The following is a 21964-nucleotide window of genomic DNA, read 5'->3' on the forward strand; positions in this document are numbered from 1 at the left end:
CAGCTTGAGAAGTAGGGCTGCAGTGGTGGATTTAGCACTCTGTGGGGCCCAAGGCAAACAAAGGCATGCTACTTCACTAGTAGGGGGGTTGCTGATGGTATTTTGTCTTAATACATCCATGCATTTTAGCACATGGATTTTTAGAATGACATGATTATGAGTTGAAGAGTAAGAAACAAGCTTAACCATGAAGTTTAATAGGTGTTAATGGGGCCCCTTGGTAGTTTGGGGCCCAAGGCAATCGCTGACCTTTGTCCGCCTCTGTAAGGCTGCAACTCAGTCGGTTATTTTCTCGATTAATCAATTAGTTGTTTGGTTTATAAAATGTCAGAAAAAGGTGAAAAATGTCGATCAGTGTTTCCCAAAACCCAAGATGGCGTCCTTAAAACTTTTTGTTCACAACTCAAAAGAAATTCAGCTTACTGTCACAGAGGAGAAAAGAAACTAGGAAAAATTCACATTTAACAAGCTGGAATCAGAGACATTTTACCTTTTCTTTATTAAAAAATGACTCAAACCGATTAATACATGATCAAAATAGTTGGCGATTAATGTAATAGTTGACAACTAATCGATTAATCTTTGCAGCTCTATCGAGACGTGAAAAACATGTCAGTGCATAAATCTTATTAATTTGCTATTTACATTGTAGGTGGAGGGAACAATCACACACCCATGTTTTAACACCGGTAAAAAAAATTACCTGTACAGCCCAATTTAAAAAAAAAAAAAAAAAAAGAGATATGTATTAGTTTTTAACATGTCGCTGTGTTGCCAGTGAAATAATCTATTTATCTGTCAGAAACAATCAACAAACGAGAGCCATCATCACGCTGTTGCACATCACTAGCCTCATGATAAGACCATCAGGGTGATTGTGTTCACTGACTATCCTGCCTCTGTTTACCTTCACTGACCTGCAGAACGATAGGTCTCTTAGATTCATCTCTTTAGAACTGCTCAACACTCTCCGCTTTCACTTTGATGAGTTATTGATGATTTTTGTATCTATTATTCCTGACATACAGCCTAATTATAGCCCAAATAATGTGATCTTTTATGCTTTTTCCTCATTGTAGGCGGGGGCAGGATCTATAAGGTAGGCCACAGTTTTGGGATGTTGGCTGTTATTTATACTTCATTACATGTTACATGTATTGTTTTATTGCTTTAGTGTTTGTACTTGTTTTAGCGTCGTATAATTTCTATGGCTTTAGTGTTTATACTTATGTGAATGTATGTATGTCTGTATGTACAGTATGTATGTATGTCTGTATGTATGTACAGTATGTATGTACAGTATGTATGTATGTCTGTATGTACAGTATGTATGTATGTCTGTATGTATGTACAGTATGTATGTATGTATGGTATGTATGTATGTGTATGTATGATGACAATTATTGTTTTAATATTTCATAACAATTCATATAGTTTTATGATTGGTATTGTTTTAAACATTTTACGTTTTTTTTTCAAATAGTTTACTCATTTTGTATTTTTCTTAGTGTGCATTAGTCTCTAAATCCATTTTTATTTTTTTTAATCTTTATTATTCCTTTTTCTTGTCTGATGTTTTTTCAATGACTGTTTAGCACATTGAATTCCATTTTATTATGTTTGAAAGGTGCTATATACATAATGATTGATTGATGTTTGCTGATATTCTCACCATCATGGAGTATGAGTTTGAGATGTTTTGTCACTGATCTGTTTATTCAGGGTCAGAAGGGAGAGCCCGGAGATGTGCCACTTGTAAGTGATAATTGAAATCTTTTTAACAGGTCTACAATTTCAGTCAAAAAGCACGGTCTGACTAAAGGTTATAACACATGTGTTTGATGATGTCCCTGCAGGTGACTGGTATCAGAGGCCGCCCTGGACCTATGGTGAGCATCTGTGTTGTTTACTTTACCCCGTACCATCTTCTAAAAAGAATTTCTCCTTCTGCAAATGGCATGTTTAGTGTGAATATTCAACTACCTAAACTGACACTAGATGGCATAAGAGGACAGCTACCTGCTGCACAACATCACCTTACAAGGACTTCTGCACAGCGGGATCGTCCTCTAGTCATCTGAGTGACATTTTAGAAGCACCCCTGTGACAGGTCTTTTTGTGATGTTTACGACTACAATATCATCACTCTCAGACTTTGATTGGCTCTTTGTTTCTATGACAACAGGGACCTCCCGGCTCTCCAGGAGACAGAGGATCTCGAGGACACAAAGGCAGGCCTGTAAGTCACATCCACCAGTCACCACGCACAAAAACATGCATGAATAATAATAAAGTTAAAGTAGGGTGATCAAATTGTGATTTTTACCCTCACATCTCTAAATATCATCAGAAATATCGAAGATTATTGCAAATATCATTTAGTTTCATATTTATTTGGGGCTTTTCAGAAGATATATGGCAGACCACAACATATTTAATGGGTTACAGTATACATTAATAATTATTTAGTTTTATTACTTTAAATATAGCACAATATTAATCTTAGTCTCTATGTGGCAACAATATTAAGGGATGGAGTCTCTCATCCTTGTGGTTTCATTATTCAAACATTAACATTAACATTGTTATAGCCTATATTTTTATTTATTGGTTTTGAAAATGGTCTTAATCAATTAATCCGCCGATTATTGTGCTGATTAATCGTTTGATCTATAATATGTCAGAAAATAAGTGACAAGTCCAAGGTGATGTCTTTAATTGTCTTGTTTTGTCCGTCTAAAACCCAACGATATTCAGTTTATTATGATATAAAAACAGGAAAGAGCAGGAAACCTCCATATTCGACTCTGAAAAGAGCATTTTCTGCCATTTTTGCACAAAAGGATTAATTGATTATCAACTAAAGTTGCCGATTATTTTTCTGTCGATTGACTAATCCATTTGTCGACGAATGGTTGCTGCTCCTAAAAATATAAATACAAAAAACATATCACACAGCTCACGTTCACACACGTGCAACTCACATACGCAATTGTCAACATATGCATGTTAAAAAGTTTAAAGAGTAAAAAGGTTTTGTGTATTGCGCCGTTTGTAATAATAAATAAAAGATAACTGCAAGAAAGATTCATATTGCACAGTTGTGTCTATAAGGTCTTTGATTTCAGTGCAGAGTTCAGTGTGGTGACATAACACCTTGACTTGATTTTGTCCTTGCTGTGGACATGAGAGTGACTCCATATTACTCCCTATTCTGTCAAAAAAGGGTTTAAAAGTACTGCAGTAAATGTACCTTTTTTTTGGGTTCAAGGGCAAGAGACCAACACTCAAAAATATACTGTTATGTGCCAAGTTGATGTATAATGTGCTTCGCAAGCAAAAACGTAGCAGGTTGATGAATGAATGTGCCCCTCTTGGTGGAGTTACAACCAGTGGAGGGGAGCACTGTGAGGGTGATTTATTAGCACCAATGGTTCTCCTGCTGAACGCAAGTTACAGCTCCTGGTTCATAAACAAACACAAATTAAACTGCATCATCTGTATCAAAGTGCTTTGACAGGCCCCACTGTACATCTCGGCCAAAGCTACACTGATCGATGGATCAATCTATATTTTAGTATTTAAGTTCACGAAAAAATAAATAAAAAATCTGAGTGTACCCAAATGTTTCCACAGCCACAAAATAATGAATCAATGTCAGACTGAGCGTAGTTCTAACTATGGTTTTTCAAATCGAGTCAATCAGCATCTCTCTCTCTCTCTCTCTCTCTCTCTCTCTCTCTCTCTCTCTCTCTCTCTCTCTCTAGGGACTGCGGGGCCCTCCGGGTTATGATGGAGAGCCTGGTGTACCAGGTCAGCCCGGTGAACCAGGACCTCCAGGACCTCCAACGCACCCCGGAGTGAGTCATGCACTGAGGGCTCTCTCACATGGCGCAAACACACAGATGGACCTTTGGGATTACTTTTAATAATGAAAAGTGCTCTACAAATAAAATGTATTATTATTATTATTATTATTATTATTATTAGTAGTAGTAGTAGTAGTAGTAGTAGTAGTAGTAGTAGTAGTAGTAGTAGTAGTAGTAGTAGTAGAAGTATTAGTATGTACATCTGCATGCATGCAGCTAACATGCACAGGAAGAACAAACATGAGAAAGATTGCGTCATGAAACCAACACTAGACTTTAGACTGTTGTAATGGGGTTATCTTTACTCTTTTTGACATGTTTTCAACGCACACCATTATAAATCAGAATTCAGAATTCTATTATCTATCTATATACTATCTACAGGGATGTAACGATGCATCGTAAATCAGTTAAAAATCCCAAAAATTGTTTAAAGATTACAACAGGTGGTGATAAAAAAAATGATCGTGATGCAATTTTCAAACGGCCTAGGGCGTGATCTACTTTGGATTTCACTTGTTTGACTTCACATGTCACTACGTCTTCTCAGTTTATCTATTTGAAGAGATTTCTTTCTATTCTTTAAGTTATTTTGATTTGGGATTTTTTATTTTTAAATTAAATGTTCACAATTTTAGTTGCACTTTTGATAAGAGGACACATCTGTTGTTTTACACAGTTTACATAAAGAAAGTCTGCAGCTCATTTTGGGAGAAAATCATATCGTGAAAATCGTGAATCGAATGGTATCGAATCATGAGTTGTGTGTATCGTTACATCCCTACCATGTACTATAGCAAAGCTTCTTCACACAATGGCCACATTCATGCATAAGAGGACCAATAATAACCTGGTACCTTGAAATAATGAACCACCTTCATGTTTCTTGTACTTGCACTCACCTCATGTACAAACGCTGGTGTCATTTCAATCAAGTTCCCATAATTCTACCTGTCTTTCATGTCTTTTGTTGTGTATCATTTGCATCCAGATTAGCGTTTTTGCTACTTATAAATAGCAAAAACATATATTTGAACAAACAGAGTCAAGCTAACTCAGAGGGTGTGTGCGTCCCGTGCAGGGCCTGGGATCCCAGATGGCTGGAGGCTTCGACGGAAAAACAGGACCTCAGGCCATGTTAAGTGGCGCAAGGGTAAGAGGATGTTATTAAAATATTAACTAACCCAATCTGTCAGTGTTTCTTAAACCAATCAGCCAAAAAGCAGACAAATGAACACTCATCTGTTCCAATTTGGTTTGATTCTGTATTTTTGTTGTTGTTTTCTGCTTGTAGCTGTGGCCGCAACAGCTATTAAGAACAGTCAACAGGAACAGAGTTGTAAATGTTTAATACATCTTTAACCACGGCTCTGAGGACAGAGGATGACATATTGTTGTTGTTGGGCAAAAACCTTGTATCTCCATATTTCGTCATTTTTTTCATAAATCAATACTATTGGTCACCCTTTACGTCGGTCTGTGGGTTATTACAAATATTTAAACAGTGACAAAGCGATTTGGTCTGACTTTGTCTGCAAAACAATGTTTTTTGGACATAGGCTACAAGATTTTCACAGCCACGATTTGATGTATAGATTGTAAGCACTCTTTAATGATTTTGTAATTTTCCATTTAGCAGACCACTGCTGTCTATGTAAGGTTTGATGTTCGGATTGTCACCACATCAATTCTTTCATCTATTGTGATGAATTTTCAGGGTGCTGCTGCAATTTAGTCATAAAGTTCGAGAAGTTAAGATAGACCTTTTTAAAAATGAATACTCAAAATTGGTGCAGTGGAGGCAAAGTTATATTGACTAATATTTCCCATAATGCAACACCCATGTTCACCAGGTGGGATGTTACAGCTGCCTCAAGTTTGTAACTCAGGCTTTCTATATTATATAAGATAAGATAAGATAAGATATACTTTATTGTCCGCGAGGGAAAATTTGTTTTGGACTCTGTCCATTCTGCATCGTTACAAAGACAACACAAAATACAAGTATCTCTCAACACATACTCTCATGCAACACAAACATGCTTCCATATACATATAGTAAGCACATTAACTACTCCTTTCATTGGCACTTCCCATCGAACAACCCCGTCAGCTGTATTCATATAGAGTGCAGCGCCCGCTACAGAGCAACAGAATACATTATACAACATCACAGTTTGAACAGTACTCCTCAGGACGAGTACACAACACTGTGGTGGAGTTTAATCATCAATATGATGCAATATTATATGCTGTTTGTAGCTTTCCGCAATAAAAACCACTGGAATTGTGGAGCTTCCCACCACATAAACACACCCTCTCATACTTTTTAACCTGTTCAAATCCACATCTTACTGTTTGATTGTCACCTATTTGCCACAGCCACATGGAAAAGCTTATAATAAATGAAACTGCGAGGCCAAAATGCATGTATGAGGATCCATTTGAAACCTATATGCTTTTAGTTTCTGTAAATGTGCTTGTTCAGTTAAAACACAACCTAAACTACATCAGTTTAAACATGGTTCAAAATAGTTTTTTTGGTCCTCGTCTATAATAAGTCATATTTGAAAAATAATAACTGAGACATGCTTTATGCCACACTATGCAGAACACTACAAATACCTTCTATATATGTCAACAACAACTGCTACCATCAAATGTACAAAACATGTAGGCAAGATTAAAGATCAAGATATATTAACTGCTGAGCAACAATTTAATATCTACTGTTTGTTTGTTTTTAAACTAAAAAGTTTGTAGGGAAAAAAGCGAAGCCTTAATGACTAAAGGGCTCATTTTTTAAACATTGAAAGTAATCTTTGGTTTATTGTTCAGCCCCTGAAAGAGCATAAACCACCTCGTCTTATAACTTGTCAGCACATGACTTAAGATTAGGATAAGTTTACTCTTGTTTTAAGTAGAAACTACATTATACATTTTGATTAGCCAATAAACAAAAACACCACTTTGGCAGACTATTGAAATCTACCCATGCTTGATGATGATAGATGGACAAGGGGAAAAAAACAAACAACGGACAAACAATAGAACTGGAAAATCCTCCTGCTTCCCTGAAGTCACAATGTGGCAACATTTTTCCTTCCAGTGAGTGAGTTATGGAATCAAACAGTGAAGGTAAAGCATGTTAGGCTCCAATGGGACTCCATGCTGCCTTCTGGTACATGTTCTTCTTCTTTTTTATGGTTTATTGGCAGTTGGCAAACCAACGTTTAAGTGCATTACCGACACCAACTGGACTGGAGTGTGAAAGAGATAATTGCGGAACAAAACCAACCTAGATTGTGTTTACTAAATCAATTTCTCTTCGAAATGTATTCATGTTGTAGGTACATGTTGTTAAATTAATGGTGCTTTCAATTGAGCCTCGTACACTCTGAGAAACTCAAATAGTTGTTGCAAAGTACATTTCCGCCATTTAGTGGCTCTTATTGTGGCATTGCCATCCCTGTTGTAAAAAAGTTTAAATCAAAAATTGAATTGAAACGAATGGTGGATTTTGAGAATCATGACACCCCTAGTAACAACTCATCTGCTTAAGTGGAATATTTTGGTGTGCTTGAACATTAGTCAAGTGGGGAATGGACCAGTCATTAAAGACTCTGTTGTCTGTGCTTTGGCAGCCATCCGACATGAGTTTATAAGGTTTCTTAAAAAAATGAATCCATACATCCACTGAGTGTCTCAGAGAAAATATATCAGTTTAGTACTCCCCTGTATTCTTCTCATGCTGTTGCTCTAACCCCAAGGAGCACATTTAATTATTGCTGGCCTTTTATGTACACTATGCTGAATCCTGTTTGTGATTTGATTTTGCATCCTGTTTGTTTTAGGGCGAGGCTGGAGCAAGAGGCCCTCCCGGGCCAAACGGCGCACCTGTAAGTCCACAGCATATTCAGCAAGCTTTGACTCCCACCTAATACTTCAACTACATTTTATTATTTTGTCTCAATCCCTGTTTATCTTTTACATGTTTTATCGTTTACCTCACTCTTCTAAGGGTCAAGCTGGACCCCAAGGACCACCTGGAGAGGTCGGGGATCCAGGGCATATGGTAAAACATCATTATTCTGTAAAATTTGTACATAGGGTCAAATCACCAATACACTTGGTGTGGTTTTGCATTTCATTTACATGGTTTTGGTGTTCTGCTTACTCGAGAAAGCAGTAACACCACACCTACTGTTCACAGACAGCTGGGTTGGCATGAATGCATTTTCATTTCACTGTCATGGATTTCAGAGGGATGGGTTGTCGCTGGGTGTTTACATTATGACTTTTTTCAGGGTCCATCTGGACAAAGGGGACCTGAGGGTCCTCCAGGGAAACCAGGTGAAGATGTAAGTAATTGTTTCCTACTGAAAACTGACGCAGCCCATTCACTGTAATATTTCTGTGACACTTTCTGTAAAACTGTAATCAGTAAGAAAGTAAGAAAAATGTTGAGTGTAAATCTATAATCATATGAGTCCCTATGGGTAAACAGACAAAATAATGTGAAGGGGAAGATCCTGTAAATAGATGGAAAGCATACCGACAAATGTTAACTTAACTGTCAAAGTGTGTTATAATTAGATATCAGTGAGCTGCAAACATTTTGTTGTCCGTGCCAAATTAAAAGTTTCCCTTTAATCAAAATCCATTTTGAAACATAAACATATTATATATATATATATATATATTATAACATGTTCTTTGTTTTCCTTTCATGGGTTAGCAAGACAAAATAAAAGACTATGTCTGTAACAGTGTCATGAAAAATGTCATAATTAAAGCATCATGTGTCTATGTTTCCAAACATCTTGACGAATGTGATGTATGATTTGGTGGCATTTATTTCACTTTCACAACTAAAACATTTTGCAGCCAAATCAAAGTTTGTAACATTTACATGTCATGTCTTCACACAGGGAGAACCAGGCAAATCAGGAAATAGCGGAGAAATTGGATTCTCTGGATCACCAGTAAGCTTATAGACCTCTATTCCGCCATCACGCCACTGCACACACTTGATCTTCTGTCTGTCATTCAAATTACACAGAATAAGATCCTGTGTTGTGTGTTGCAAGTGCACCTTCAATAGATATACCTGACAATGCTGTTTAATGTCACCTATTACAGGGATCCAGAGGATTTCCAGGTACACCTGGGCCTCCCGGACTGAAGGGTCACAGAGTGAGTAGAAATTTTCTGAAACGTTACTGAGTATTTATATATAGAAATATAACTGGCTTTGTTTGGCTTTTTTTCTCCTTTTCTACATGTTTTTCTTCTGTTTTTATTAACAGGGACATGCTGGAATAATTGGCCAAAAAGGTGAAACTGGAGCTGTTGGATCCAAGGTATAAATTAACTAAAATAAAACTATGTTCAGTCTGTCAGTCAGTTTGTTTGATTGGTTGAAAAGCTGATTTCTACTGCAGTTGTTTAAGTGAAACCTGTTTGACTTAATTACATAACTAATTCCCTGCCTTGCTAAAGAGCCTGTAAAACATCTTGCCATGTAGCATTGCTATCTCATTACTTAACAAGTCCTTTTGTCTGTGGTTTTGTAGGGTGCCACAGGGCCCCCTGGTCAAATGGGAGCACCTGGACCCATGGTAAGTTATATTCTAATGCTTTCTTTTTTAAAGGGTCTGTACTTGAAATACTGAAAAAAACCCGACCACATGGTTGCTGTAATTTCATACAATATCATAACAACCCGTGGTAACTCATATGTAGGTACCTTCAAGTAAAGTGTAATCGAACCCGTTCATGAAAATGTGTTGCCTCCACACGGCTCTCACAGGCCGTTCTGCAACTCATCAAATACCAACGCTTTTTCACGGCCCTTGGCGCTTAATACAGACACACAAAGCACTCACATGCACGAGCAGATGGACCGGCTACCAAAACACTAGAGAAGCTCGGATTACAACACACACACAGTGACTTCATTCTCTGCTCAGGACGCCATTACTCCACTATATCTTTACATAGCAAATAGTTGTTTGCTGCTATATTAATGTTCTGCATGTTGAGTAGAGCCCATGTCTCCATAGAGCTATAGTGGATGTATACTATGAGTGTATGTGGACTGCAGTGCACAGACTACTCTGAATTAGCTGTCTGCTCTTATCTCAAAGGAGACAAGGCTATATCCAGTATACTGTAAATAACCCTCTGAACTTCCTGACTTTAAACTTTTGCATTGAATAGAGGCCAACTGTAATTTATCCCTGTCTGTGTGTAACAGGGTCCTGCTGGGATGCCAGGGGAGAGAGGACGCTCTGGACCCAGCGGTGTAGCAGTAAGCATAACCCCAGTATTAATCACAAACATCTGCTATACCATGCATTTTTCTCTCTGTCATAGATTTGAAAAGTATATATGGTTATATGGTACTGATATGTGTATGAATTGTTTTGTGGCAGCTGTCTGTAAAACGGGGCACTTACAAAGGGAGTGCCTTACATCAGTGTTTAACTGTGAATTATAAGTCAGAGTGAAACGTGTTTGTTTTTAGGGTAAACGTGGCGACCCTGGTAACCTCGGAAAGCCTGGTCCAATGGTGAGTCAGCATTCACAGTGTGTTATCATTTATATAGATACTCATGTTAAGGTGGATTTGAGTTGAAAATGTGATGGGAACCACGTATCACCTGCTTAAACTGTGCACATTTCATTCACTATGTTTGTACATTTGTGTCATGTGAATGCACATTTTCAGCATTTATTGCTAAAGTCTAACTCATGTCATTGTTGTTGGTTTAACAGGGTCCCTTGGGTCTTAATGGTCCACCTGGATATCCAGGAACCCCAGGAATGAAGGTAAGAACAGTAACACACTCTTCCTTTGGCTATATGCTAACGCTAATGAGCCCTTTCAACCAATTAAGTCCTATGCCTCTGGCTGAGGGTCCCACTCAAAAATGACATGCCCAAGAGGAATGGAGTATATCTCTGCAATTACAAGGTCTATTTGAAATATATTGATGCCATAACAAAGGTAACACTTGTGTAAGTGTACTTGGTGATCTTGTTCCACAGGGACAACCGGGCCCCACAGGAGTCCGGGGTCCAGAGGGCCCACAGGGACAGAGAGGAGAGACCGGTAATATGGGCAGAGCTGGACCAACTGGCCTCCAGGTTCATTTCTTACTTTACTTACACATCACATACTGCTCATCATAAGGACGGTGTTAATGAAGCTAGCTTTTACACAACTCTGATGGAAAGTGCACTGCTTTGCTGATCTAATTGGAGACATGTTGTGTTTCAAAGGGCCCCGCGGGTACAGATGGTGGCCCGGGTACCAAAGGACCAGTGGTATGTTCAGTTATTTCTTTGAAACATCTTTTTCACTAGTTATGATAAGGATACAAAAATGTCACATTTAACATGACTTACTCTTCACAGGGTAATCTTGGTCCACAAGGTCCAGGCGGCCATGCTGGACCCCATGGACCACCAGGACCTCAGGGAAGCACTGGTCAGCCTGGTATCAAAGGATCGCTGGTGAATTTGCTTTAAGTTTTTTTTTTTATTGCTGGAATCTTTTTTTAGTCACGATTGCTTGCTGTGCAGGAGACTCAAACTTTTTGCATTTTTGTGTTACAGGGAGATGTTGGTGTTGCAGGATTTAAAGGAGAGGCTGGACCCAAAGGAGAAACTGTAAGCTTCTACTACATCTATATCAATAACTAAGTTTTAATTCTGCTCTTTGAGACATATGATTTATATTTGAGTGAAATATGTGTTCATGCTTAAATAAAACCCAAATTCATGTTTTTTTCTTCATTTTTAGATGAGGACACATGATTTTAATAAAGGAGTAGGTGAAACTTAGTTTCATAGCATTTTTTTTGTGTGTCCTCTCTCTAGGGTCCGCCAGGCGCCCAGGGAGTGCTTGGACCTCAGGGTGAAGAAGGAAAACGAGGACAACGTGGAGACCCCGGCACTGTGGGCCCTCCTGGTCCCGTTGGAGAGAGAGTGAGTCAACATTCTGCCTCCTACTGTAATATGTATCAGTCACAGAGCTGCTCTTTAGAGACAGGGGAAATCTCTGAACAGTAAATGAGAGAAAGGAATATAAACCCTTTTGGGGGGAAAAGTAGGGACAAACAAATCACTTTTGGTAAATTTGTGTGTAAAACTGGAAATGACTGCAAAATGGCAAATGGTTAGAACCGTTGCTTCACAGCCTTGCCAGCGTGGCCTTTCTGCATGGAGTCTGCAATGTAAGAAAAAAATCTGGAGTTTCACTACCAGAATTTGATCCATTAAGTCGGATACCCCGATTAAACCATCTAATCCCCAAGGAAGTTGAACTTTTTCGGTTTCATACACAATCTCTTGTAGGAAAGAATGGCAATCCGCCTTGATCACTGTATCCAGTTCTCTTTATACATCTACTGTACATACATACATCACTCTGCCGCCAGGGTCCTCACCCACACCAAGACCTGGCAGCATATCACCCCAACCCTCATCCACCTTCACTGGCTCCCAGTCAAGTCCCGCATCAAATATAAAATCCTCCTTTTCACCTACAAATCCCTCCATGCCCTGGCCCCACTGTACCTCTCCAACCTCCTCCATCCATATACTCCACCCCGAAACTTGCGGTCAATCGGAGACAGATCCTTTAGTGTTGCAGCCCCATCCCTCTGGAACACCCTCCCTGCAGAAATCCAAAATGCTACGTCCCTGGACATCTAGGGAAAACTACTCAAGCACCACCTGTTCATCACAGCCTACAACCTCCCTTAGCTAAACTTAGTCACAGTAATTTCTGTAAAGTGTCCTCAGGTTTCATGAAAGGTGCTACATAAATAAAATGTATCATTATTATTATTATTATTATTATTATTATTATTATTATTATGGTTATATTTGGTGATTTTCTAGATACACACATAACCTTTTCTCTTTGGGGAATGCCTTAGGAGCATCAGTACATAATTTGTTGACTCCATTCATCTATTTATATACTATTATTATCCATCTTTTGTGTGAGAATAAAATCATGAACATGGCAAAGAATCTAACTCCTGATCTGTTTTCCAGGGATCTCCTGGAAACAGAGGATTCCCTGGTGCCGATGGGCTGCCAGGACCTAAGGTATAGTATTGTTTACTACTGTATATTAGAGTAAAGATTCAAACAGATGAGGCAGGATATGTTTGTAGTATCATTGTAGCTGGTATAGCAGCCTCCTGCTGATGGTACCAGTTTGTGATGTGGGTGTTTTGTTTGGCACTCACGTTTCAATCAGCAAGCTAAACGAGTTATCGTGATTTTTTCTTTCTACAGGGTGCTCAAGGGGATCGTGGGACATCTGGCCCACCAGGGCCCAAAGCTTCTGTAGGAGACCCTGGGCGTACCGGAGAACCTGGTCTACCAGGTGCAAGGGTAACACTGAAGAGCTTGGCATTCCAGTTTTGATCTACTATATCAATACATATACTATATTTGTCTGTACCACACATTTCCATTGCTCATAATTGTTTGCATCTCTTTATCAAAGGGTCTTACTGGTACCCCTGGAGTGCAAGGAGCAGAGGGCAAGCCAGGTCCATTGGTAGGTTACAGCGCTCACATTTTACATTCACAATTAGACATTGGAGTTAGCCTTCGGCTTAAGAAAAATTCAAAATATGATTGAGTCAAAGTGGGGTTTTCCTTTGTTTAGGGGGCTCCAGGGGAAGATGGTCGCCCAGGCCCCGCAGGGTCCATTGGAAACAGAGGGCCCGCAGGAATCATGGGAGGGCCAGGCCCTAAGGGCTTCAGTGTAAGGCTGCAGCATCACTCCAAACTTTGCATTAATAGTCAGTCAGGTCCTCCTTTTTATCTCCTGTTCTGTTTCTAAAACAACTTTTTTTCTACATTCACAAAGGGTGACCCAGGAAAAACAGGGGAACAAGGATCTGCAGGAGTGTCAGGTCAAAGAGTGAGTACTGTTTATGAATTGAAAAATGTGCGATGCATTTTGTTTTGTCATCAGCATGCATATTTGATGCACATTTGCAAATTTCTGAGCCATACCTTTTAATTCATTTATGTATTTTGTATCTATTGTTACAGTTTTTATGATTAATAGTGTTTTTTTTATAACAAGTGGCACTTTGGGGAACAACATTTCATTTTTTTATGTATGCAAATACATGAAGGAGTGACAATAAAGAAAATCTTGAAATCTTGAGCATGGAATGGGAGGACACTAATACGTCTCTTAGATAAAACACATGCAGTTTATTCATAGTTCTGCATTGTTTGACGTTTTCCACAGAATCATTAGTCAGCAGGATTTTTTTTCCTAAAAACCTCACACAGCCTCAGAATACCAAGCACATCCTTACACTCCACATGTGTAACTGTCACTTTGTCTTCAGGGTCCCCCTGGCAAAGATGGAGAAGTTGGCCCTGCTGGTCCCCCCGGCCCAGCTGTAAGTGTCTGATCCCTCTTTGGATTCATGCATTTCATTTTTTTTTACTGCTATCACAAATGACTGAGTCATTACTTTGTCCTCTCAAAGGGTGTCGCAGGAGAAAGAGGAGAGCAGGGACCTCCAGGTGTAAATGGATTCCAGGTGCGTACATTTTTTTTTTATTGTAGTCAGACGTGAGAACGTTACTAAAAGGTTAGTCTCGCTTTGCCAGACCCTCCTCCAAAGCGCGCTGAAGGAGGGTCTGGCTTCTCCACACATCATTCGGGGATGGGAGGAAAACGTGGTCTGGTTTAAATGGTATTTCTTTATATCAATCAGAATCGTCATGGGCGGTGCTAAACTCACAGAACCGCTGCAATAAAGTTGTGCGAGAGAAAACAGATAGTGACAGATAGTCTAGCTAGCTGTCTCAATTTACCCTGCAGAGATCTGAGGAGCAGTTAACCATAGTCCTCAGAAATCCACCGAATTTAAAATTCCAACACAAAGAAAGTGGATGGAAACGGAAAAGACATGCATCCGGCGGTATTTCCTGCAGCACCGGAGCAATCCCGGAAGTGGAACGCAAAGGATATAGACTACTAAAAGGTTAATAAACTGACTCTGAGACTGTAGATAAGAGAGAAATGTGTCCCTGTGTGCTGAGAAGCAATGGTGGAATGTAACTAGGTACATTTACTCAAGTGCTGTAATTGAGTATACATTTGAAGTACTTGTACTTGACTTGAGTCTTTTCTTTTCATGCCACATTCTACTTCTACTCCGCTACATTTCAGAGAGAAATATTGTACTTTTTACTCCACTACATTCATCTGACAGCTTTAGTTACTAGTTACTTTACACATTAAGATTTGTGTACATAAAACACATGTAGTTTATAAAATATTTAGTTATAACAATATAACGGCCTACAAGTCCAGCTGAATTGATTAGACCATTAAACACACAACTGTTTGGATCGTTTCCAGTTTCTAAAATGTGAGGATTTTACTTGTAATACTTTAAGTACATTTTCCAAGTAAAGGATCTGAATACTTGTTCCACCACTATGAAGAAGTGCTCTGATGGTCATGTTTGTCTGACTTGTGTTCGCAGGGTTTGCCTGGAAACCAAGGCCCTCCTGGAGAGCCTGGAAAACCAGGTGACCAAGTGAGTGTGACGAAAGCTTTAAATGCAGCTTTGGGCTAAATGACCCTGACTGAAGCATGTTCATTTCAATGTACTGTACTATCTTTAATGTTTGCTGTCTGTTCCTAACATTTGTATTGTCACACGAGAAGCGTGATAGTGATCAGGACTCGGTTTAGACATAAATAATAGCATTGTTTGTTTCTTTCAGGGTATTCCTGGAGAGCTGGGTAACGTGGGCCAAATCGGACCAAGGGTAGGTGGATTTCACTTAGCTAAAGGATTCAGGCGGTTGGTAAAGTTGCATAGCTCAAACTGAAGCCGATGCTTTTTCTTCCCCAGGGAGAGCGAGGTATTCCCGGGGAGAGAGGAGAGCTGGGTTCAACTGGTCTGCAGGGACCCAAGGGTATCCCTGGTGCACCTGGTCCAGATGGGCCAAAGGTACTGTACTACTATTCCTAAAATATCAATATAATAAAATAATGATATGGTCTAAAATTCACCCTGGCCAATGTGGAGATGTGATCAACACATGCAGGTTGAGGTCACTGCTGTAAAATAAGGTTTCAATAGTTACTAAAAAGAAAAGGGCCATTGTCTTTTTCCAACCTGCAGCAAATAATTCAATACAGACACTAAAACATGCAATTGTTTTTGTGTTAGTAGTTCAGCCAGATGTAGCTTGTCCATCATTATGAATTTGAAGATATTGTGCAAAATATAGAGAAGGTAAGAGGGGGTTCACTTCCTTTTCATTGAAACTGTACATCTAGAAGTTTAAAATGGAAACTATAAATGTTAGTGGGCAGTGTGTTTGGTTGTCCTGTTTAATGCGATACATGTTTTAATGTTTGTAAGAGACGGGCCTGCTAACCTTGGTGTGTGTCTGTCCCTGAAGGGTAGTCCTGGTCCCCCTGGGATGCTTGGTGACATGGGTCCTCCAGGTCTTCAGGGAATGCCAGGAGAGAGGGGCATCTCTGGCCCTTCTGGGCCTAAAGGGGACAGAGTAAGTATCATTATCTGCTTTTTGTTGCTGCCAGTTCTTACATATAATATATGTTTTACAGCAGTGGTCTAGTCTACATCAGGGGGCTTCAATGTTTTTTAGGCCAAGGACCCCTTAACTGAAAGAGAGACGGATCAGGGACCCCTACTACATATATTGTATAAAATGAAGTTGCATATAAAACTGGGCCTACAATAATGGGTAGGGCAGCCTATAAGCCTTTATACATACCTGTTTATGGTGCATACAATACTAAGCTATTAAAAATAATAATTGTTGATACATACATCATATTTTAAAGTTAAACATACATGTAGCACAGTGAATCCTAAAGCTTAGTATGTGTTATCTTACCTACAGGCCAGTAAGCTGTCATCAGTGTGCACATTTAAAAACAAATCACAAATAGGCCGATTTCCTCATAATATGTTGGACTTATGTTTATGTATATTTTCATACATATTAACTTTTGAAAAAATAAATAAAGATTAAACATTAACTTGGGGCCCCCCCTGCAGTAACTCTGAGAACCCCCTAAGGGTCCCGGACCCCCTGTTGAAGATCTCTGGTCTACATGATACGCAGGTTTACGCAGTATATCCACTAAGAAAGCTCCAGGATTTCCACATACCCACTTAAAAATGCCCAATGACACGCAACAACATACTTTCCATTATAATTTTGATATATATTGAATTGTCATCTGTTTGTTTTTTTTCTTCACATAGGCTAAATAAAGATATTTCCACCCTAAATTGGGTCATAAAAGTGTATCAGAATGCATGAAATGAAGTCTTTGACTCTCAACACCAAAAACACCAAAGACCGTACAGTACAGTATACTCACTACAATACATTAGACTACACCACTGTTTTACAGTACACATAAATATATCTCGACTGCAAAATGGGTTTACTTATGCGGTTCCAAAAATTGTTTGAACCAATAGGTTGCAGTGGAAATGTGCTGTAGTCGTTTTTTGAACATGATAGTTGTTTTTAAGTTGTAATATAGAAAAGTAACGCACACCAAGGGTTTGTGGTGAGGCGTTGATCACTGGAGGTTGACTTGAAAGTAAAAAGAAAGTGTTGCACACTCTGGCTCCATAAGCATACATCTGTTTATTCTGCCGATGTTTTGGCCCTCAGGCCTTCTTCAAATCAACCTAATCAACTTAAGTTCTTATTAAGTTTCAATCAACGGATCTGAGCTGTCTGTCAAGTCCATGTCTGAGTTCAATGAATGTCCCTTTAATAATTAAAGGAGCCTTACAACTGTTTTTCTTCTGTCTTTTGTGTAGGGAGCACTTGGTGAAAAAGGATCAGAAGGTACAGCTGGGAATGACGGTGCACGAGTAAGTTAAATATGTAACACTCACACACATGAACAAGGAAGTTACATTAGACTAGTAAGAAACTTATGACCAAAATAGTCATACATTCTGTCATTGTGTTACTTATGAACGGAATTATAGTGAAAGTAAATGATCCCCTGGCACCTGCTCCAGGACCCCTGGGGGGCCTCGGGACCCACTTTGAGAACCACTGTATTACATTGTAAAATAAAATAGGTTTAATGAAAGGATTTTCACAACTGTAAAAACTAATTGTCTCTAATTTTGTCTAATTTAAGAAAGGTATTTACAGTATTAATCTTGAAGTTAACAGTTTAATGTATTGAATAAAAGATAAATATTTATGATAAATATGTCTTTTTATGTGAAAACAAATTCATTCTATAGAAGAAAATTAAAGTATGGTTATTTGCAGTTTCAGGTTTTTAATGTTCTTTTATCAGAGACATGAACATTCACAGTCTTTTATGTAATTTTTTTTTGGTTTTGAAAAAATACAGAAAAATACTAAAATTACACATATTATATATTTTTTTTTACAGTGTGTTCATTCGAGGCTTGTCGCAGCTTGTTCAAATAAATTGTGTCCACTGACCTGACTGTACTGGTAACAGTGGTGAGCAGAGATCCAGATGTGTTTTTTCTGTTAACAGGGAGCCCCGGGTCCTGTTGGCCCGCTAGGATCTGCTGGACCCAGTGGTGAAAAGGTAGAGTCATTATTTTATTCCTAACACACATTAAGAGGCTGCTATTCACATCAGGACGGGCTAAGGTGATGACAAGTGGTGTTTTGGGAAAGCAATCCTCTGCTGTTAATCCTTCTGCTTTTATTTCCTTGGCTGTGTCTTATAGCCTCCAGCAAAGGACAGTCTTTGGCTTGCATTTCCTATTCAAATATAAAAACTGCATTTATGGGGCAGGGCAGCACAGGCCCAATGAATGGTTGTAGAAAAGCTTTTTAATAAACTTGTAACATCTTTGCAGGGCGAACCTGGACCCAAAGGACCACATGGACCCCCAGGATCCAGAGGAGTACCAGTGAGTATTTTAATAACGTAAAAATTTAATTTTCAGGGATAACCCACGCAAGTTTGTTGTGATACTATCCCACAGTAGTGCAATGACCAGGGGCCCGTTTCAGGGAGGAGGTTTAACAAACTCTAGAGTCTAACCCTGATCTCTGAGTTGATTTACCCTGAGATGGGAAACTGAGTTTTCGGTTCCAGAACAGCTGATTCAATCAACTCGGAGTAGGTTCACTCAGAGTTAAGCGCGTGCACCACCAAAATAAAAAGGCAGCATGAATGGAGCCATGACACTATGATTAACCATGGCAACAACCACAAACAAACGGAAATACTCACGCGCACAAACAGCAAGTTTGAACATATAGTTCATTAAAAAAGCAACACAGCGGCTGCTGCAAAAGAGAAAGAATTTACGTGTGAGAAAATTGCAACATAGTGTATTATATCATATTTAATCATAAGTATAATATTACTGGTGAAATGGTATTGAACCTATAATCTAGGTAATCATTTAGGTGCAATCCTGCGGGTGAAAAAGTACTAGGCTACTAAACCCATTCACCATAATTAACAGAATTATAATTTGTAATCTTTTATTTTAAAGGGTTTACATCATTCACCTGCAATACTGTGGCTCTTACTGGTTTGTGTCCAGGGAACACTACGCTGTGGAGGAGGGTCTGGCTAGTCCACCCAGCATTTCAGGATGGGACAAAAACGTGCTCTGGTTTATTGGCATTTCTTTAAACTAATCACAATCGTGTTGGTCCGCGCTAAGAGCCAGGCCACAGTGCTGCTGCAAAATAGCCTCAGGAAGGAGGCAGTTTTGGTGGAATGTGTATGTTCAAAAGGTGTTTTAGTCGTGCAACAGAAAACTCAGATTGGACAGATAGTCTAGCTAGCTGTCTGGATTTACCCTGCAGAGATCTGAGGAGCAGTTAACCATAGTCCTCACAAATCTACCAGAGTTTAGAATGCCAACACAAAGAAAGCCCAAGGCAACGGATATCCTAATGAGTGAAATCCGGCGGGATTTCGGTAGGCAACGGAGCAATCCAGGAAGTGGAATGTCGAGGATATAGACTAGCTACCCACCAACATGGCAGGTATATAGACAGTTTTACCTGCCAATGGATGATTTCAACCGCATTTGGCGCATGGTTGAGTGTTAGTTTCAGGCCCTGGCAAAGATCAATCAAGCCTCATATATCTTATGTCTACATGACGTGTATTAAGGCCATGTTTATAGTGGCGATACAGAATGGGTGTACATTATTACAGCTCTTCACTATAATAATCTCTCTCCTACAACAGGGAGCGAGAGGCGACCCTGGCCCAATTGGTGCTGTTGGATTTGCTGGACCTCCTGTAAGTATTCATTCACAGTCACATTGTTGTATTGTATTTCCTTAATATGATTTACGGCTCGTAATGACGCTCCAGGAAGTAAGGTAAAAGTAAAAACAGATTCAATTGGTTTTGATGTGTTCTTCTTAATATGACCAACATTTTACAGGGTCCTGATGGCCAACCTGGAGTCAAGGGAGAGCCTGGAGAACCAGGCCAAAAAGGAGATGCTGGATCACCAGGACCTCAAGGCTTGTCTGGTGCTCACGGACCTCCTGTGAGTTGCACATACATGTGAAGACAAAAGATGAATAACGCTCCTGAGATTACTTTTAAAAACAAGTTGTTTTCTTGTATTATTACGCAGGCTACTACTTGATATTAAAACATGTATATCAGGGCGGAGACAGACATTGTAAACTTTCAGGGCTAAGCCTAGATCTGGGGAGGTATTTGCACTATTTTCAAGGCATTTAATGATAGAACGCCTCCAAATCTGTAAATTATTTGAGAAAAACATGATGGTTGCCAAGGGGAAAAAAATCTTCCTATAGAGCCTATCCTATTTAGTATCTAACAGTTCTACTAGTTCCAACTGTCTTCATCATCCTGAAACCAGATCACAGCAAATATTGAGGATGACTCATTTTCACTCCTGCCTCCTAAAAAGAGGCAACCATTGTCTGAGGTTACTAGTTTGAAGTTACATAATGTAGGTAGAGTAGAAGTAGAGTTGTAGAGTAGAATTCTGGCGTAAACAGCATTATTAATCTTGAAACCTAATTTTAGAAGAGTAACAGAATGAATGGCGATATTGCCCCAGTAATATAGCTTTTGCTCCATTGATTTGCCGCTCCAGTCAGAGGCTGAGGGGAAATGACACAATGTTAAATTGAATTTACAACCTAAAAGATTAGAGGCTTTTGGGAAAACAATCAGGGCTGGAGCCCCAGAAGCACCTGGTCTACAGTATATACAGTACTTTTCATTTGGTCCAATTTGGATGTCTTACTGAATTCAATCCTGCAAAACAACTTCTCATGGCTGTACTGTATGTCTTCCAGGTTCCAGAGAGGTCAGCTTTCACCTTTTTTAAATCTGATAAATGTGTTTGTAATTGAGTGTTTTGCTATTGTAGGGGCCAACTGGTGTTGCTGGACTGAAAGGCGGAAGAGGAACACAGGGTGCACCGGTAAGATCATTTCGTAAATACAGCAGTCTAACGATAAGGTGACATTACATGGAGTAGACACAAATTCACGAACAAAGGAAGCCGTCACTCCTGATTGTTCATCATATGCACAGTTTAATACCTGATACCTGAACTTCAAACATAGCATTCCATTCTTGTGAAGCAGTATATCTGAGGACCTGGTATAATTGTGTGCTTCCAGGGCCCCACTGGCTTCCCAGGATCTGCAGGACGAGTTGGCCCCCCAGGCCCCACTGTAAGTACTGCCCTGAGTTTGTATCAAAACCCAGTTAGAGTAACAGGAAGACACATCTGTCAATAGGGCTGGGATGATATGCTTTTATCCCTATTTGATTTTTTAAAAAGATAAATGGTTGCTGATTCGATTTGTATTGTGGTTTTCATTTATTGCGATTCTAGAAGTACTAAGTATTGTGATTTCCTTTTCCTTCTTTAACAAAAACTAATTTGAATAATAATCTTCTAGAGACAATACATCATGAGACATTTCTAAAAGCTAATTGTTTTCTAAGAAGAATGCACATCACATGTCAGTCAGTCAGTCTGACATTTATTTCATTTGTA

The 21964-nt window shown here is 39.2% G+C and overlaps 1 protein-coding gene across 1 annotated transcript in view; it reads left to right on the top strand.

Annotated features, from left to right (window-relative positions):
• LOC144526036 (uncharacterized) overlaps positions 1–21964 on the top strand; it is a 58847-nt gene that overhangs the window by 25773 nt on the left and 11110 nt on the right. Inside the window, exons 3-41 of the mRNA XM_078263180.1 lie at positions 1080–1099; positions 1723–1755; positions 1857–1889; positions 2186–2239; positions 3768–3860; positions 4951–5022; positions 7724–7768; positions 7891–7944; positions 8177–8230; positions 8801–8854; positions 9012–9065; positions 9179–9232; positions 9446–9490; positions 10129–10182; positions 10399–10443; positions 10650–10703; positions 10923–11021; positions 11157–11201; positions 11292–11390; positions 11493–11546; positions 11757–11864; positions 12942–12995; positions 13188–13286; positions 13402–13455; positions 13567–13665; positions 13771–13824; positions 14267–14320; positions 14411–14464; positions 15419–15472; positions 15663–15707; positions 15794–15892; positions 16350–16457; positions 17759–17812; positions 18466–18519; positions 18797–18850; positions 20155–20208; positions 20357–20464; positions 21326–21379; positions 21582–21635. Of these exons, the coding sequence (XP_078119306.1) occupies positions 1080–1099; positions 1723–1755; positions 1857–1889; positions 2186–2239; positions 3768–3860; positions 4951–5022; positions 7724–7768; positions 7891–7944; positions 8177–8230; positions 8801–8854; positions 9012–9065; positions 9179–9232; positions 9446–9490; positions 10129–10182; positions 10399–10443; positions 10650–10703; positions 10923–11021; positions 11157–11201; positions 11292–11390; positions 11493–11546; positions 11757–11864; positions 12942–12995; positions 13188–13286; positions 13402–13455; positions 13567–13665; positions 13771–13824; positions 14267–14320; positions 14411–14464; positions 15419–15472; positions 15663–15707; positions 15794–15892; positions 16350–16457; positions 17759–17812; positions 18466–18519; positions 18797–18850; positions 20155–20208; positions 20357–20464; positions 21326–21379; positions 21582–21635 (2429 nt within the window). The remainder of the gene's footprint in view (positions 1–1079; positions 1100–1722; positions 1756–1856; positions 1890–2185; positions 2240–3767; positions 3861–4950; positions 5023–7723; positions 7769–7890; positions 7945–8176; positions 8231–8800; positions 8855–9011; positions 9066–9178; positions 9233–9445; positions 9491–10128; positions 10183–10398; positions 10444–10649; positions 10704–10922; positions 11022–11156; positions 11202–11291; positions 11391–11492; positions 11547–11756; positions 11865–12941; positions 12996–13187; positions 13287–13401; positions 13456–13566; positions 13666–13770; positions 13825–14266; positions 14321–14410; positions 14465–15418; positions 15473–15662; positions 15708–15793; positions 15893–16349; positions 16458–17758; positions 17813–18465; positions 18520–18796; positions 18851–20154; positions 20209–20356; positions 20465–21325; positions 21380–21581; positions 21636–21964) is intronic.

The sequence above is a fragment of the Sander vitreus genome, chromosome 11 (genome assembly GCF_031162955.1).
Source record: "Sander vitreus isolate 19-12246 chromosome 11, sanVit1, whole genome shotgun sequence".
NCBI classification, from domain to species: Eukaryota; Metazoa; Chordata; class Actinopteri; order Perciformes; family Percidae; genus Sander; species Sander vitreus.